This window comes from Arvicanthis niloticus, chromosome 2 (genome assembly GCF_011762505.2).
Source record: "Arvicanthis niloticus isolate mArvNil1 chromosome 2, mArvNil1.pat.X, whole genome shotgun sequence".
In the NCBI taxonomy this organism is placed as follows: Eukaryota; Metazoa; Chordata; class Mammalia; order Rodentia; family Muridae; genus Arvicanthis; species Arvicanthis niloticus.
Window position 1 is genome coordinate 47,017,777 of NC_047659.1, and position 18,313 is coordinate 47,036,089.

Genomic DNA, 18,313 nt, shown 5'->3' on the forward strand with positions numbered 1-18,313 from the left:
CTATTTCTATCTATCTATCTATCTATCCATCCATCTATATATCTAGTTATTTTGAGACAGGGTTTCCTTATGTAGTCCTGAAGCTCACTCTGTAGACAAGGCTGGCCTCAAACTCTCCTGCCTACCTGCCTCTGCCTCCTGAGTGCTGGGATCAAAGGCAATCGCCACCACATCTGGCTGAGCCGCTGCATCTCTCTTGATATTGATGTTATTAGTTGTAATCATAGTATGCACTCTCCTCAGGATGGGAGTGCTGCACTTTATATGTTGGCCTTCGTAAGGGTACAACTAGGGAGTAGAATCATAGACTGACTCCAGTCTCCAGATTTTCCATTGCATATGGTAGAATGCCCAACTGTCTCACTGAAGCATGTGTGCTGAGGGAAGGGGGTTTGGTAAGCCCATTGACACATTCTGAAAAAAATAATATTAGTGAATAGTGATCTGGTGATGTCTTCTCCATTTTTCTGGATGTTTCCATATATTAGCTAATTTTATTGAAATAACTCAGAGAGAGGTGATTGGGGAGTTTACCTCAGCTTTGGTCCTTACTGCATATCCTGCTTTACACTTGATATTTCCCCCTATAAAATATAGTAACAGTGGCTGGACAGGTGGCTTAGCAGTTAAGAGCACTGGCTGCTCTTCTGGAGGACCTGGGTTCAATTCCTAGCACACAGCAGCTCACAGCCATCTGGAACTCCAGTTTCAGAGGATTCAAAATCTTCTGGCTTCTGCAGGCACTATACCAGATGATGCAAGCAAACCATCCAAATACATAAAAGTTAACCAAAAAAAAAGTTAAAAGTGAATATAGTATGTTCTGAACTCACAGGGCTCTTGTGAAGACAAATGAACCAGCAGATGTAAAATGCCTTGTTCGGTAGCTGGCATGGTGTTTAGTATTAAAGCTCTGAGAGGAGCTTAAAGTTTACGTCACATTTTACTTTACATTTTTCTTTACCTTTGTTTTTTATTTATCTTTATTTCATGTGCATTGGCGTTTTGCCCACATGTCAGTCTGTGTGAGGGGGGAACTGTAGCTACAGACAGGTGTGAGCAGCTATGTGTGCTGGGAATTGAACCCAGGACCTTTGGAAGAGCAGCCAGTGCTCTGAACCACTGAGCTGTCTCTCCAGCCCCCCATTTTACTTTTCCAGTGTCCATGAAGAAGCTGTTTTCTATTAGACATCTGTTACCCATGGCATACTTCCAGTTCATTCTCACACACTGAGGCACGTAGAGAGCCGGCAAGTAGTAGGATTGAGACAGCTCTCCAGAAGCTCCAGGCTTCTTTTCCAGAGGACACTCCCCCCTCAGACATCAGATGACAACCGTTTGTTTGTTTGTTTGTTTTTGTCCATGTGTCTTTATCATGGCTAATCAGCTCTGCCTTAGCTTAGAAACAGTCATGACCAGTTGTAAATACCTGAGGGGAGGTGTGGAACTTGAATTCCACACAATTTTATCTTGTAAGATACTATTTCTTCTGATTTTTCAACCACTTATAAATGAAAAACAAAAACAAAAAAAAACCCCAAAACCAAAAACATTTTTAGATGTTAAGCTTCGTCAACTCTTCATGCAGTTGTGGCCTGTGAAAGATTTTTCTCAACTATTACTTTTATTGTAATAGTAATGAAAGTGGATATTTCTCCATTTATTTATTTATAGAGAAGTAGATGGCTTTTAGTTTTCTCACCTCTTGCCCTATGACACGCTATTGATGAATATTAATTTTGGAAGTGTATAGACATCTACACGCTTCTGTAAATAACTATGTCAGCAGCTTCTTTTGCACTAATGGGTTTCCTTGTTGAACATGATTTTGTAATTTATTCTCTATGAATTTCTTACCTGTGCACAGTGCATTTCGACCGTGTCCACTCTCACCTGCATTTGACACGCTTCCTGTGAATGCCCTTGTTCAGCTTGTGCTTTCCCATAACATAACATAACATAACATAACATAACATAACATAACATAACAACACTGTCTTGTGGCCCTGCCAATCAATGCACCGAGCCCATTTAGCACCTCCTCCTTTTTCTACTCTTCTGAGTCAGGGTCCCATGTAGCCCAGGATGACCTTAAATTCACATATAGCCGAGGATGACCTTGAACTGACACTCCTGCCTCTGCTTCTCAAGTGCTAGGATTATGGGTATGTACTGCCATAGTTAGCTCTGTTTGTTCTTCTTGATGGCCCGAGAATCTTCTGTTGGGTAGATAGACTATGTTATGTTTATTTAGCCCATCCCCTGTTGATACAGCCCATTTTACAGCCCATTTGGAATCAGGCTGCTTCATGATTTTTTTGTCCAAATAGTACCTAAGTAAGAGTATGGTGCCTTACATTTATCATTTCGAATTGTATTATCCATGGGACATTTGAAGAGATAAATTACTGAGTCAAAAGATGTGCTTTTAATATTTTAATGAAGACCTCTAAATCCCTATGTTCATTTTCTTTGGTTATACTTACATTTTTGCTATTTGGATCAACTTGAGCATTCGTCGCCATGAATTTTGGTATTACGCCTTTGCGCGCAAGAACTTAACACACAGTCGCAATCCCACGGAGGCCAAAAGTGCATCTGGCAATTTGTCTGTGGCTTTTGAAGGGAAAATAGTTTTAAAGAGTATAGAGCCACCAAAGTAGTGCCCTGAATTCTGGGGTTATCTGGACATCGTCACACAAGGCCCCGCAGCAGAAATTGTTCTTTTCCACACCCGCTGAGAGGCAGACCTTCAGTGTGTTTATTTCCTATTGGAGTAAAGCTTTCCACCGTCAGAAATTTATGTAAACAGTGCTAGTTAGTCAATATGGGTGTGCTACTGTTGTTCCAGAGCCCAGAATACTACAGCCCCCGTTTCTTTTGGGGGCTGTCTTTTTTAAGTCAATAAAGAACAAGACTAAGGATCTAATAGGTAGTGACACCTTCCAGGGCAATCCCGTTAACGTCCTTTCTTTCTTCCTAACCTGAAATAACTCTATTTCTGCTCACAGGTTGTCAGAGAATTCTGTCTTCGCCACTCAATCATATCTGCTTACACAAGCGGTCAGGCAGTCAACAAAGAAGACATTTCTTTTTCTGGAGACAAAGGGATATCTCCCACCGTGTGGTTTTGCCGGCTGCAGTCTCTCCCGCACATCCCGTCCCCAAGGTACTGTCTTGCTACAGGCTGCTGCAGGCTGCCGCTCTGCTGGGCGAGCATAGGTGGACTGCACAAGCACCTTTGAACCACGAATTTAAAACTTGGGTTTTTTTTTTTTTTTTTTATTTCAAATTGTGACAGGAGACATTTATTTTAACATACTGTAGTTTGACAATATCAATTTAAGCAAAAATAAGGTCTGGGCAAACAACTGCTTACTTAGAGCTTCAACTTTTAATTATAAAATTTTTTATGTTAGACTTCTAGCATGAAATTAAAACTATGTGTATATAGTTCATGACATTTGTTTTGAAAATGACTGTAAAATTGGGTTGATTTAAGAGAGATTTGTGGAAACTAACACTGAATATTTTCAAGCCCTTACATTTCTATGTTTTTATATTCTTTGAATAATTTCTTTTAGAATAAATTAAATAAAAGCTAGAACATTCTTGATCCCCTCCAAAGGTTTCAGTACTGTGGAAGTACAATCTCTCTGTCTTTGAAAATGCAGGGCAAAGGAGGAGGAAGGGACCGTTTAGGAAGAAGGAAAGTAGTAAAAGAAATATAGACTTGACACAAAAATCACCTGCTTTCTTTCTTTTGTACTTTTATAATGAAGCACACTGAGTATTCCTTTCAAAGGTGAGTAGTCCATTTTTGTAAAAAGGGTTAAGAGACAAAAAAAGCCAAAAGTTCTAGGACTGGCCATTGTAGGAAGAGCCAGCATTTAGTGTTAGTCATAAAATTGCCACTTTTTTTTTTTTTTTTTTTTTTTTTTTTTTTTTGTAAAACCAAAAAGAGAAATCTTTAGGACTTGGCCTGGGGAGATGGCTTGGTCAATAAAGTGCTTGTTCTGCAAACATGAGGTTCTGCATTCACCCCCAGGTGCATGTAACATAACAACAATAGCAACAACAATGCCCAGGACTGTACCATATGCTGTAACCCCAGAGCTGGAGAGGGGAGGCAGAGACAGGTGGATCCCTAAGGATCCTTGGCCAGACAGACTGGTCAATCCAGTAAGCTCCAGATTCAGTGAGAGACCCTGCCTCAAACAATAAGGTGGATTTAATCCAAGCACTTGGGAGGCAGAGATAGGCGGATTTCTGAGTTCGAGGCCAGCCTGATCTACAGAGTGAGTTCCAGGACAGCCAGGGCTACACAGAGAAACCCTGTCTTGAAAAAAAAAATGTGGAGAGCAGTTAAGGAAGACATCAGATATTGTCTCGTGGTCTCCACAGCTCTGCACACGTAAATACATATTTGATTTAATCCGTGCATACACACACATGCACCTGTAGATAAAGGAAATGTGTTGTGTTTTGCATTTTGGCCAGTTTCAGAAACAACCCAGCACCTCCCCAGCCTGTAGTTGTAACCAAAGCAGAGCACAGAGCAGAAATGAGAATATAAGCTTGTTGGGAGGAGACTTGGTGCACTGTGGGAATTGGTGGGTGATTATAGGAGAAGGGGTGTGTTGCAGGTAATATTAAAATATCCCGATACAGTGGTGCTCCTCCAGGGCTCAGCTGTGGCAAGCCAGGCCTTTCTATTCCCAGAATAAGAAAAGCCTCTCTCAGGCTGGAGAGATGGCTTATTCAGTGTTTGCCACACCAGAGTTAATAACCTGAGCTCAGATCCCCAACACCCACATAGACCCCTGGTGTAGTGGTGTGTGCTTGTAATTCTAGTGCTGGTGAATGGAGAGGTGAACACAGGAGGATCCCTGGAGTTTTGAGCTACGCATGAGCTCCAGGTTCAGTGAGAGACCTAGACGCAAAAACAAACGAGCTAGGCATTGTCCCAGCACTTGAGAGGCAGAGGCTGGCAAATCTCTGAGTTTGAAGCCAACCTGGTCTACAGAGCAAGTTCTAGGATTACCAGGGCTACACAGAGAAATCCTGTCTCAACGAACAAACAAAACAAAACAAAAAAGCCAAATGAATGGATAGAGAAAAATCCCTTTTTATCACTGGAATATGGAAAGATCTTAAGGTCTGGCCTGGCACTCTTCACAAAGACAAGAGCCCCAACCTTGGCCCTACAGTCCCGAGTATGGCTCCTGGCCCAAACTTCTGTGGAGCCCCACTGTGTTATGGTCAGCAGTGTTGCTACAAATGACCCAGGAAGGGCCCTGCAGACCTTAGGGCAGACAGAAGTGGGGTTCAGTGCTGGAGAACCAGCCACAGGAGGGATCAGGGTTGGATGTGTGGTGCTGGGTTAGGAGAGAACTCTGTTTCTTGTTGATTAAAGATGGAAACATTCTAAGTGATTTTATTGCCCTCAGAGAAGACATCAAGAAAGACAAGCTGGTTTGTTTTGACCTCCGGTGCTCAGTTGGTACATTACCTACAATAAGAATGTGTGTGGTAGAACCCCATAGACTTAAGACCCTTCCACGTGGACTTATTGGCAGAGGGTGTCGAGAGCTGTCCTTTGCATACATTTTATCATGGTGTGAGGGAGATGAGAGTGCTTCTTAAGTAGCCATTGTGCAGATTGGGAACTTGGTGCTTTTTCATTCTTGGGCCATGCTCCTGACGAGCTTGAGCAGAGTAGAGAACAGAAAACTGCTGTTTGTTTTGACCAGAAATCTGCTTCAGTCGAACCCGGCTGACTCAAAGCCTGGTGAGGTTAACAGACCATCCAGAGCCACACTACCAGGCCATGTTAAGTTCAAAAGGGCAGGGGAAGGAACCCAGGGTAGCCTGGAGGGTCTGTTGCTCTGGCTTTGGAGGTCGGTGCTTCGGCAGGAAGGGCAGAACTCCATGAAGTAGGAGGCTGTGTCTGAAAAAAATGATACCATTGTCGTGTGCTGGGTTCTGATCTTCATTTTCAATCCCTTTTCCTCAAGCACATAAAGAAGCCAGACTATGTGACGACAGGCATTGTGCCCGACTGGGGAGACAGCATAGAAGTTAAGAATGAAGATCAGATTCAAGGACTACGTGAGGCTTGTCGGCTGGCGCGGCACGTCCTCCTCCTGGCTGGGAAGAGTTTAAAGGTGGCGTCTTACCAAGCCTCAGTGTGACTTACATATGGGCTTTCTCTCTCGTTTCCTTAACTTTTCTTTTGCACTCATCTGTTAATAATTTGATTTTTTTAAAAGTAAAGCCTTATGATGGGAAAAGGGGATTTTACTATGTGTTTATTCAAGAAATAATGTAAATTTCTAAATTTGGTCATAACTGGCAGGATTCTAGGTATAGTTGCCTGACTCAGCCTATCCAAGGCAATCTATGGCAGAGGACTTTGGCTTTGCCACCTTGCCTCTGCTGGTGTTCTGCTTCTGTTTTCTACATCATTACCTCCATGTGTTGAAGGTGTTGGTCCTACCCTGTAGTCTGCCTCTTTTAAGTGTCCTTCAAAAAAAGGCTAGGCCTAATCCACAAAACTACAGTAATATGGCAAGACTTATCTGTCTGTCTGTCTGTCTATCTATCTGTCTATCTATCTATGATATATATTATATATCTATGATATATATATATATATATATATATATATTCCTGCTATGAGAGTCACTTCTTTCAGAATAACCCAAAACATCCTGCCATCTACAGTTCATAAAGAAAATATAAATGTAGTTTCAAAATGGGGACTCAATGGTGAATTTGCTTACTATGTCGTCTGTGTAACCAACCTGTTTTAGCAACATAACTAAGCATAAGGTAAATATAAAATAACGTAAGAAATTCCTGAGGAAGTCGTTAGCAACTACTTTGGTATAGAATTTTATTTGTGGTATGGCTATTTCTGGAGATATTCTTCATGTGCTATGAGACTCAGTTTCTGACTTGGGATCTAGTTCAACAGCAGAACATTTACCTAGCATAGGGCAGGCCCCAGGATCCAGCAATGCAAAGCAAAAACAAAACGAGACCCCTCGATTTCAGTTATCTTTGTTGGAAAATAATTGGGTCTTTTCTAGTACAAGGAGCATTAAAAAAATCTAGGCATGAAAGAAATCAAATTTATTGAAAATAAACTAAGTTTTTAAAATGACGGTCCACCACCTTGTTGCTGCAAAGCTCATCCATGCAACGTTTCAACAAGATACAAAGGTGTGGGTTAAGCTTCCTTTCTGGCTCCTCTAGGCCAGCATTCTGCTGGTATACATATCTGTATGCTTCTGTTAGCCAGAGCTCTGACCCTTGAGGAAGAGGAAGGGACTGACGGAAGATGGATTGTTGAAATCAGGCTGACAGGGACTCATCATTGCTCTGTTCCCTAATGGTATATAACACCACCATATACCCAAGGAGCATCCAAAGAGCTTGGTTGAGGATGGTGGCCAGAGTCACGAATAATTAGTGTTATCCAGTGAATTCATCGTGCTGAACTTATGCAGTCTCACCTTGGCAATGCTGTTGTTGTGGACGTAGTCAGTAGAGAGAGGAAATGTCTTCAACTGCCGCTGCACACTTTCCTCCCTGTCCCAGGTTGACATGACAACTGAAGAGATAGACGCACTGGTTCATCGGGAAATCATCAGGCATGACGCATATCCCTCACCTCTGGGCTATGGACGCTTTCCAAAATCTGTTTGCACCTCTGTAAACAACGTGCTCTGTCATGGCATTCCTGACAGGTATTCATTTTTCAATGATGTATTGTTCCTTTGGAAACTAAGATCCATAGCACGTACTGAAAAACACCGCGGTTCAATTGAAACCTACCTGCAGTCACACTTCTGAAACTGATTATGATGAAACACAAATTTTGAGGTATTTTGCTTCTTCGTGGCTGTACCACCACCATTTGATGTTTCTTGAAGCAGTGTGTGAGCCACAATATTTGCACATTACCTATTTCTTTTACTTTGTTCACTTTCACCATCTGGTAATGGAGGTAAATTTTTATTGACAACTATTGTTTTGGCTGTTTATAAACTTAAGGTAATTAGGAAATATATCTTTTAAAGGAATCATCAAATCTTAAGGTGGCAATATTTGTTTCATGCATTTCTTATAAAAGGTCAGATCCGGTTAGCCCATCCATCCCTGCCTTGCTACGGATGATCCTTGCAGCTCACTAGTTTTGCAGTAGTGCTCCTTGGGTGTTTATTTTCACGGTTCTTTTTACTGAGATCTGTCTATCACCATTTTCTCTCTGTTTATGTTTCAGCCGACCTCTTCAGGATGGAGATATTATCAACATTGATGTCACGGTGAGTAAATCATATAAAAAAATCATCTTTGATCAACTTCAGAATCGCTAGTAGCAACAGGAAGGAGAATGGCTTGAAACTGTGAGCTGCACTAGCTCAGGGGAGTGCTGTTTACTTCCAGCCCCGGACACAAGCAGCTGGTTTCCTTTTTTGTCTTTAACTCTGTGTTTATTCCAAGGAAACCGAGGCTTGACTTGAATTTCGGGCTGGAATCAGATGCACTGAGATCAATGTTGGCCTAAGTGAAATGTCAGCCCAATCCTGCTATGTGTCACGGTTTTGAGAAGGTGTAATTGTTATTGATCCACTGTGTAGTTAATGCAGAACGCAACAGCACTAGGCAGCTGCTGACGCCAGATATGTATGAGATGAGCTAACACGGAGAAAGCCAGCATTTTTCCTTCACTCTGCTAAGATTGATCTTCCTCTTCCTGCTGATTTTGAGTGGGGCCTGTCATTATCTTACTCTGTCATTAGGGGCTACATTGGCCTGCGTGTCAGTCTATTTGGACAGCGCCTCTTTTGCTAGCCGTGTTCCCTAGATTTATTAAAATCCCCGAAGGTAGCGTTGTGTTCCATCTCTGGTGGAGAGAGGCCGGAGCTCAAAAGCACACAAGCAGAATGGTTTTCTTCTGTCTGGATTTAAGTTTTCCCCAGACGGTTGATGGCTTTTCTTTTTTAAATAACAACAAGCCTAAGCGATGTGACTTAGGGACTGCAGATTTTACAAGCTGCAAGCGTTATTTTTGATTTCCGAGCTTCTCACCGTCCCCAGACTTGGACTGTCCATGCTTAATGGGGTTTCAGGTTGTCTGTAATGGCGCCTCTTGGATTGCCCAACAGATAAATAAAATCTGTGCATCTATGATTCATTAGTAACTTTTAGATAAATAAAATGTGAACATATGACCAGAACTCTGGGAGATGGGTATCAGAAGAAAAGAAAAAATAACATTCTCTGTTTCTCTATTAGTGAGGAAATTTTTTTTGAGGAAATATTTTTAATAATAGTTATTTTATATCCAGACCGAATGTTGGGTGGCAGTGGGAATATGGTAGAAACCAGCCTCATCCTGTCAGATTCCTAGTTGTTTAATTCAGACTTCTTTTTTTTTTCTTCTTCTTCCTATCAATCTGTGCACAGGTACAGCCAAACAATCCTTCCCATATCACTCCCACATCCTTGTGTCTCAGAGTGCTTGAGTGTCTCCACACATCCTGTTGGGGTCTTTCCCCCAACTCAGGATTGTGTAGGAGGTACTCTGTGACATGCACCTGAGATAGTCTCCCTTGTGATACATTTTTATCTTGGAATGAACCTGACTTTGGGGATCGCGTTTATTCCCTAACCTAATAGCCCACTAATAAAATATTGCCGCTCACATGAAAGTGGGGAGTGTCCCATGCTGTTCCCAACAGGCCCAGAGAGAGTGCATTATCCCTTTCTGGATTTCCTGAAGGCTTTTAATAGAGAATTTCATGTCTGAAGCTGAAATTATTCCAACAATTCTTAAACTCACTTGAAATGCTTTCTAGTATCTAGAAATGTAAAGGACTCTAAAAGACATTTTGGTCAGTATGAAAAAATTATATTTCTTATGAAATATTTTATTAACTGAAGAAGTATATTTTTAGCTCCTGCACTTTTGTCTGGAAATACCCATTGCATTTTATGGTTCTCTAGCCTAATATGTACCCCAAGAAAATGGGTTGCTTTTTCTCTTGAAAGTTAATTTTTTTTATGATAATGTGGTGGTGTTCATAGTAGTTGCTCAGCTAATGCTTGTTAAATGAAGTATACAAATGATTTGTGGGGACAAATTGTAGTTATAGATGATTGCCCCAGCGTTTCAAATGTGTCTTCTTCCTGTTGAGCATGTGCAAAGCCTTGGGTTCAATCTCTAGTAACACAGTCTCCAGTGTTCCATATATGCATTGAATCCTTCAGATAGTTGTCTTAAGAGCTGTTGAAGAAGAAATATGAGCAGGGCTGATGAAATGGATCAGTGAGTAAAGGTGCTTGCTGCCAAAATTGACAACCTGAGTTCAGTTCCTGGGACCACATAGTGGAGGGGAGAATTGACTCCTGCAAGTTGTCTTCTGGCACACACACACACACACACACACACACGCACACATTAAATAATTTCTATATGTTTTTAATTTTAAGGTAATATGAAACAGCAAGTTAAATGAATTTAAACAATATATTTTACTTAACAACATGCAGTTACATTTCTTGAATAACTACACTTATATTAACATAATTATAAATTCTTGCATATGACAAAAGCTTACATTTTTCTGTAAGGAAATATAAGTGGGAATAAATTAGCAAGCATGACTGCACTGTGGGGGGATTAAGAAGCCATCAGTCTAGCAGACTGGTTGGGGTATACCTCTGTGCTCTGCCAGGAACCCAAACACGTTGTGTATCTATGCCTCAGTTTCCTGACTTAAAAGCCAGAGGTCTCTGAGAAGCCTTTTGGTGTTGTCTTCTTCCTGCCCAGGACAGCATGTCTTTATTGCATGAGACCGTAATTCAGACATAGCTTAAATAAACAGATCTTCTCATAGTCTCTGTGTTCCACCTTAAGACAAGGAGAACTGTGAAGATAATTAGATGGGTTAAATTTATGCAAAATAGTAAATGCCACGCCATGTCCAAGGATCAATAGTCAACCAGTGTCCTCTGTCTCCTACATGTACTTTGGTGTTGCTAATCATTGGGTTTGCATGGCGAGCCTGATGTTGTTCAAGATCACATGGCGCTTCTGCGTCACCAAAGACTGAGAAAATTATCTTTCTGTGGTTTTACCCCTCAGCTTGCTTTGATATGTTCTAATTCTTTAAAAATTCGTGCGAAATGTTTCCGGTTACCATCATGCTTTCTGAAACATTTGATTCGAATTCCAGTTTCAGACGTAGAATTTTTGTAACATGTTTCCTTACTGTATTGAGCCGCTTCCGTCCTTAGCTTGAAATTCTCCTGCTCACCGTTATGATGCTGACGTGTCGGTCTTATTTCTTCTTGCCATTGTGTATCATTTCTAAGGGTACAGCCAGCCGATAAATAAAAGAGCACGCAGATCCTTATGACACCGAGGACATGCTTTAGTATGTTAAATACTTAATTTTCTAAACCCACTGTGGTAATTGTAGGTGAATGTATTTAGTAACTAATTTTTCCAAGTGTAGTTTTTGCTTTCTCCCAAATAAACTGAGGGATCAGAATGTTACAATAGCATTACTAATCCCAAAGCTGAGGAAGCCGAGCTGGTCATTCGTTTGTTTTTAGATGTTGTAGAATCACATGGTTTCAGCTTTTAAATTTTAGAAATGGTGGTTTTTAATTAATATGAGAACTTGAGACCAACTCTGAGAAGGTAATTCATTTACTGAATACATAAACAGGATATAGACTTTAGAAGAATAGAATTCCAAAAAAGGATGTACCGTAAAATGTGTGCCTGTGTTTAGGTCTATTACAATGGCTACCATGGAGACACCTCTGAAACCTTTCTGGTGGGCAATGTGGATGAAAGTGGTAAGAAGTTAGTGGAGGTTGCCAGGAGGTGTAGAGATGAAGCGATTGCAGCTTGCAGAGCTGGGGCCCCCTTCTCTGTAATTGGAAACACAATCAGGTAAGCCTTGCACTGACGGAGAAAGAGGAGGGTCGGCAAATGGCGCAAAGGTTATTGGTGGCCTGGTATAAAGCTGATGACATGTTTTATGATTCACAGCCATCATTCAGTCTGATATCAGCATGTGAACTGCTGGGCTGGAGTATTGTCCCCTGGGTTGGGGGAAAAAAAAAAAAAAAGGCTTAAAAAAAAAAGTGAATTTTGACCAGGGTCAGCTAGGAAACTTACTGGAGCACTGAGCAATGTTTAAGTGGCTGCTTTTGTTTTAGCTTGACATGTTGGTCTGCGATGTTCTTTTCCTCAAATGTGAAAGAAGGTACCTAAGAAGGGGCTCGTGGTCCCAGCCCTTGGATAGTGAAAAGGGGGGAAAAACCCATTCTATAAAGGAATGAGGGGAAGCATTCCTGTGATGCAGAGATCAGAGATGTGAGCTAAGGGTAAGAAATAGCCCGAGAGGCTGCCCTGTGTCCCTTGTCCTCTGGGTCGTTTTTTTTCTATAAAACATTGTTTACTTTCCCAGAGTTTTGCTTGCTTCTAGAGTATGAGTATATTTTCTGAATTCAAGACTTTTCTTTGTAATCTGTTTCCCACTTTCAGATCTTTTTTTTTTTTTTACCCTAAATGTTTTGAAGTAGACATCCAGAATATGTGTTTTCATTTAAAAGTAACACATTTTGTTAAAGATGATCTACCAGACCCTTTAAAGTGCTGTTCTCATTAATCTGAGCCCGAGCCTTTGAATACATCCCGTTTGCCCAAAGGATGCAAAGCTTAGTCACCTAGAAAAGACGCTGCCTCTTTCTCTGAGTACGCCTTCAAATACTTTAAGAAAAAAGGCAGTAAAATATCAGCTAAATGTATTTATGGCTTTAAAAATATTGTAACAGTGTCTGAATCAAACTTTAGTAAAATCTCTTTGGGTTATATCTGAGAAGCTTTTATTGAAGACTTTGAGCAAAATTGTGTTTTTGACAGTTTTAAATTATAGGCTAACTAGCCTGGGAAAAAAGGATAGTGTCTCTCTGTTCTTTCATAGGAAATGTTGAATCAGACCCCTACTGGGAAAAGAAATTTAATGCATATCTCACTATCTTACTGTCCACGAATATAATAGAAATGAATTCAAAATGCAGTTTTATTTTTGCAAATGGGATGAGTCGATAGATGCACCTCATATTTTTGAACACCTAGGGTTCAACAAATTTACTGGTGGCGCTCTTGCATTTTAACAAAATTTATTCTTCAGTCGAAGGGGGCAGAGAACACTAGATTCTTATTCAAGCATTCTGTGGAGCTCTGCATTCATGGCTGTGTCTAAAGGGCATGTCAGCCTTTGATTCTCTCTGAGAGGTAATTATCCTTTTCCTGTCACGGAACAACAAATGATAGCTAACTACAGAGGCGCATTTGCAGTAGTCACATTCATCAACTGCAGAAAAAAAATTCAATTTAATTGTACAACACAGCTGCACATGGGCTTTCGAGCTTCTGTTGTTCTCGCTGTCTTGCTATTCCTCCCTCCAGATCTATTTTTTAAACTTTTTTTTCTGGTTATTTTTTCCCCCTTTTTTTGTCTCTTCTTCCATTTTTACTCTCTGTACTTTCTTGTTAAAGTAATTTTCCTTTGTGGCTCTCATTCTTTTTTCCCCATTGAAGGCTATGAATGTAGAAAATTATCACAATTACTCATATAATTGAGCCTCTTTGTAGCAAGTGCAACTCCAGTAGCCTTTCTCCATCATGAAAATGGTTTCATTATAGGGTTTTTCATATTCCCTGACACCATCTACACAGAGGAGCAGGCGTGCAGATGAGATGTACTGGGAACAGGCTAGATCAGTAAGGTCACAGTAGGAATAATTAGCTCTGCTATGGAAAGAGCATCCAGGCCTTTTACTGCTACATAAATGTACTGTCCGTGGCTTTTAGCCACAAAAAAACTTACTAACAAATGGAGCTCCCGCCTACTACTTTGAAAAAAAGATTTGTATCAACACTACAATTTTCCATCATTAAGACTAATAACACAGAGCCTAGTATACATCAAGGGGAATAAAAAGAAAAATCTCACATTCAAGTGGTGGCTGGGCGCTGACCTTTGTTCCCCCTTTTTGTATACGACTTAACTCTTTACAAAAAAGAGCCACACGCCACACCAACATGCAGGTGAACTCCAGCTAGTCCTTGCAAAGCACAGCATTCAGTCGGAAAATCTGATAAATCTCCATGCAGGATAATGCATTTCATTACATATTCACTACATTAATTCCAGCTACATAAAAAAAAAAAAAAAAAAAAAAAAAAAAAAAGCAACAGCGAAGAAGAGTGGAATTCAAAGTGACATTGGATTTTAGCTATCTGGACGCGAAGGTCAGTTTGGGCAGTGTATGAATTTGCATGAACAGGCTCCTTTGAAAACCAGATCAGCCCCAACAGCTATACCCAGAGAACTATGTGCAAAATAACAGACAATGAACTTTTTACTCTTACCCTAATGCATTTCATTATTTAGATAGTGTATGTCTGCCGCTGGCGAGGAGGCTGGCCCCAGATTCTGACAAATGTTTGTTCTGGTGCATTACAGCAGTATTTCTGGACATCTATTGTTTTGCCTTTTCTTATTCAGGAAAAAAAATCTTTAAAGAGTAAATAAACAAATGAGATTCACCGTTGAGCCAAAAAGTACTTGAAATCTTTACAGACCAAAGGTTTACAAACATCTTTCAACTGGGTCTCCTTTCTTTAAGTTGCCATCTGCCATAGCCTCCTTCAGACTCTGAAAACACCCAGGCAACTTGCATGTCTTGAATGCTACCCCAAACCCTGAAGTCCCTAAAACTTGAAATCCCGCCCAGGAACCTAAAAGATAGAAGGGTGTCTCTGAAGAAGTGTCAGTTAATGTGATTTCACGAACACAGTTTTCTCCGTGCCCTTTGGCTTCATGAGTGACTCCCAGTGATCTTTAGGCCTTGGTGCTATTACACCCTCTCCCTAACCACGTCTGCTCCACGATAATCTCTGTCTTATCCATATGTGTGAGAAGAACACAAGCGTGCAGCCACGTGCGACACTAATCTATGACAGTTCACTCCAAAATAATTTAAACTTAAGCTTGGAGATGTCATGATGAAACTATCAATAAATGGGGTTTTTTAATGTTTAATTCATAAGTATATATTTTGATATTAATTTAGAACAATACAAAGAAGTTTTTTTAGAAAAATAATCTCTTTCTATTAGATTATGCACATTTAAACAATAAGTGGCTTAGGCAAAATAAGTCATTTTAATGTCATCTGTGATGGATTTTGCTTGACAGCTACTGTAAATTACAATTACACTGCGTCTCTCTGCACATGAAAGTAAGCATTGCAATAAATTATCTTTTATTTCAATTCATCACGTGTGCTTTTCAGAAACAGAGAACCTCAAATAAAAGTTCAGCACTATTGTAAGAAAAATATAGTAATTTGTGATCATCTTGAAACAAAAAAATAAAATGTCCCACTATATTGGAAAACAGTTGTTGGCTTTCAAAAATATGACTAATTGTACTTAGACATTCCTGTCATTAGAGGGGCTCCTGGCTCTGTACATTCCTCCATTTAGAGCCTACTGTTTGGACTGAAAACCTAGGAAGTAAAATTCCATAACTTATCAAATCAGCTGCCTTTTGGGATCCTTGTCTCTGAAGAGATAGGTCCTCAGTTCTCCGGGGACCATCTGAAAGGGCTAATGAGCCGCTCCACATGTGTGCCTGTTTCTTTAAGAGTGTGTACTTAACACTGTACTCCTCTGCCCTCTTGGGGAATGCAGTCTTAGTCACATAAATTATTTGAAGTGTGTTAAGAAGTTGTATTTATTTAGACAATACAATTATTAATACAATAATAGGAGAAGTCTAACTGCTTCACAAAATGGAATTAAACTGAAGAAAAAAGTTACAAGAAGCTCCTTAAAGGGAGTTTCTCTTCCACCTACCAGCCGTAACTGAGCCACGGACAGTCATGACAACGTATAATTGAAAAGTGAGCTTGGAAGCTACCTTTATGCAGTTCTCTCTCAGCTGTCCCTCTGAAAGCCATCCAGTCGTGACTGTGCAGGCCTCATGACCGGGGACATTGCCCTGTCTTAAAGGATTTTAGCTAGAGAAAATCAGAACAGAGGAGCTAACGCCTGGAGAGTTATTTTCTGTAGATTTCAACAAGAAAAAGGGTTTCATCTGTGAAATGTTCAGGGCAAGAGAAAACCCTTGTGCTGAGAGACAGCAGTGGTTCTAGGGTGTGTTGGTGTTGGGGAGCAATTGCCTGACTTCTCAGGGTCTGCCTGCCCCTGTGTTCCAGCATCTTCCCCCAACACTGAGTTAAAGAGGTAGGTGCACATCCCACCTTCTGATTACGTCAGGGTGAACAGCACCTCCTTTCCCATTGAAGAAGTAGAATTTGATTCCCTTAGTCATTTGAATTGTCTTTCCAAAATCAAATTTAAATCCCACAACCAGGAGAAGAGTCTGTGCTCAATGTATGTTCCGAAGTAGTTGAAAGTGCGTGTTTTCAGTGATTGAGAACATTAATGGGAATTTTATCTCACTTAAGTGTGTGTTGAAAACTACAAATTCACAAAGGAGACAACATGAACAGAAGTGCATCCTTAGCTTCCAGGAACTGAACCTGTTCAACCAGAGAACCAAGGGGAATGTGTCTAGCTCCCCCTCCCCCAGCCATGAAATCCATCAGCGTCTGCATATGTGACAGGATACTGTAGTCAGAAGTCCCATCAGGATCCAGAGAGCAGATTGTGGCAGGAGAAGGCACTCAAATATCTTTAGTTACTTAGTAGTTGTACAGCTGCTTTTATAAGGAGGAAGAAGAGGTATGAAGTGAGGGTGGGGAAACCCCCCCAAGGGGTTTTTAGAGTGGCCTTTCTTCTCATTGAAAATCAAAATGAAGATTACCATTGTCACACGTTTAAGGTATACCCATGAAGACTTCCAATCAGTTGGATCATTGACAGATAAATAAATAAATAAATAAGACTAGTATTTTATTTCATTGTATGTTTTAAGAAAATACTAGCTGGGTGTGATGGCCGACACTTTTAATCCCAGGGATCCCAGACAGGGGATCCCTGTGTTTGAGACCAGCCTAGTATACAAAGCGGGTTCCAAGATAGCCAGGGCTACACAGAGAAATCCTGCCCCCCCCCCCAAAAAAAAAAACCTCAAAAACAACAACAAATAGACAAATAAATAAACATTAGAATGCTTGATATTGAAGAGCTTTTCAAACTATTGAGATTGGTTGGGACTGAGCTAACAACTCACGGGTGTTAGGATAACTCATTCTCACGCAGAAAATAAATCCTAACTCAGGCTGTCATGACTTATTTAATTATCTTTTTTCCTCTATCTCCTCTCTATCCTCTGGTTTATACGTGGTGTGGAACAAGGAGAGACACCATGGGGAAGATGTTTTCTAAAAACACCTCCTAGCCAAAGCCCAAGGTCTGCAAACGTCCTGTACCCCAAAGCACAGCTGGCTTCTCCTCTCCATGGTGCTTGCTTGGCATATCCATTTCTGTCCTACTGGTCGCATCAAAGCTGCATTTCCATGCAATGCTCTCTCTCTGCTGGTTTCAGAGACATCCTCGTCTAAGTGGATATTCTTACAAATCTGAGAGTGCTTTAAAATATTCTTAAAAATTAACCTGGGCATCGTAGTACATGCGCTTCAGGATGGATGAATCCAGAGGCAGCCCGGCACACAACTGAGACCTTGGGTTTTTTTGTTTTGTTTTGTTTTGTTTTGTTTTGTTTTTTTAAGTTTTCAAAAGTGTATGTAGGTTTGATAGTTCATGAAAATGTTAACCAAAGGGTCTGTGTGAAACTGAACTAGAGTCTGTTGGAAATGAGTTTGAGGACTAAAACATTTGCATCCAGTAGGAACTGCTGTCCTGGTTCCTTAAGCACCGGCCCATTGCAGTGGGCGGGGCTACAGGCGTCACGCCCTCTGCCCACGTGAAAACATAAATCGTTAGTGTTGTATGTCTTGCTATTGATCTGGCACTCCCCAAATAACCATATTCACCTGATCTCAACAACAACAAAGGTTCCCATCCTTGCAGGTAAAGATTTCAGGGTTGGAGTCTATGTGCTAGGTTACATTTGTAAGGGACAGGTAGAATCAAAAATGTCCACATTATTAGGTCCAATTTTAATGCATTTAAATATCATTGTGATAAAAAGTCTTTGCTAGTGAACTTTGCTAATGATGTGTATCTTAAGTGGAACCCTAAAATAACCACCAATTTTGAAAGAAAATGGACAAAACAGATAAT

At 40.6% G+C, this 18,313-nt stretch overlaps 1 protein-coding gene across 2 annotated transcripts in view; it reads left to right on the forward strand.

Annotated features, from left to right (window-relative positions):
• Positions 1-18,313, forward strand: part of Metap1d (methionyl aminopeptidase type 1D, mitochondrial) — a 70,838-nt gene that overhangs the window by 47,611 nt on the left and 4,914 nt on the right. Inside the window, exons 2-6 of one of the 2 annotated variants that reach the window (XM_034493667.2) lie at positions 3,012-3,169; positions 6,018-6,167; positions 7,606-7,754; positions 8,291-8,333; positions 11,814-11,977. In XM_034493667.2, the coding sequence (XP_034349558.1) occupies positions 3,012-3,169; positions 6,018-6,167; positions 7,606-7,754; positions 8,291-8,333; positions 11,814-11,977 (664 nt within the window). The remainder of the gene's footprint in view (positions 1-3,011; positions 3,170-6,017; positions 6,168-7,605; positions 7,755-8,290; positions 8,334-11,813; positions 11,978-18,313) is intronic. The other variant, XR_013108637.1, reaches the window with a different exon arrangement.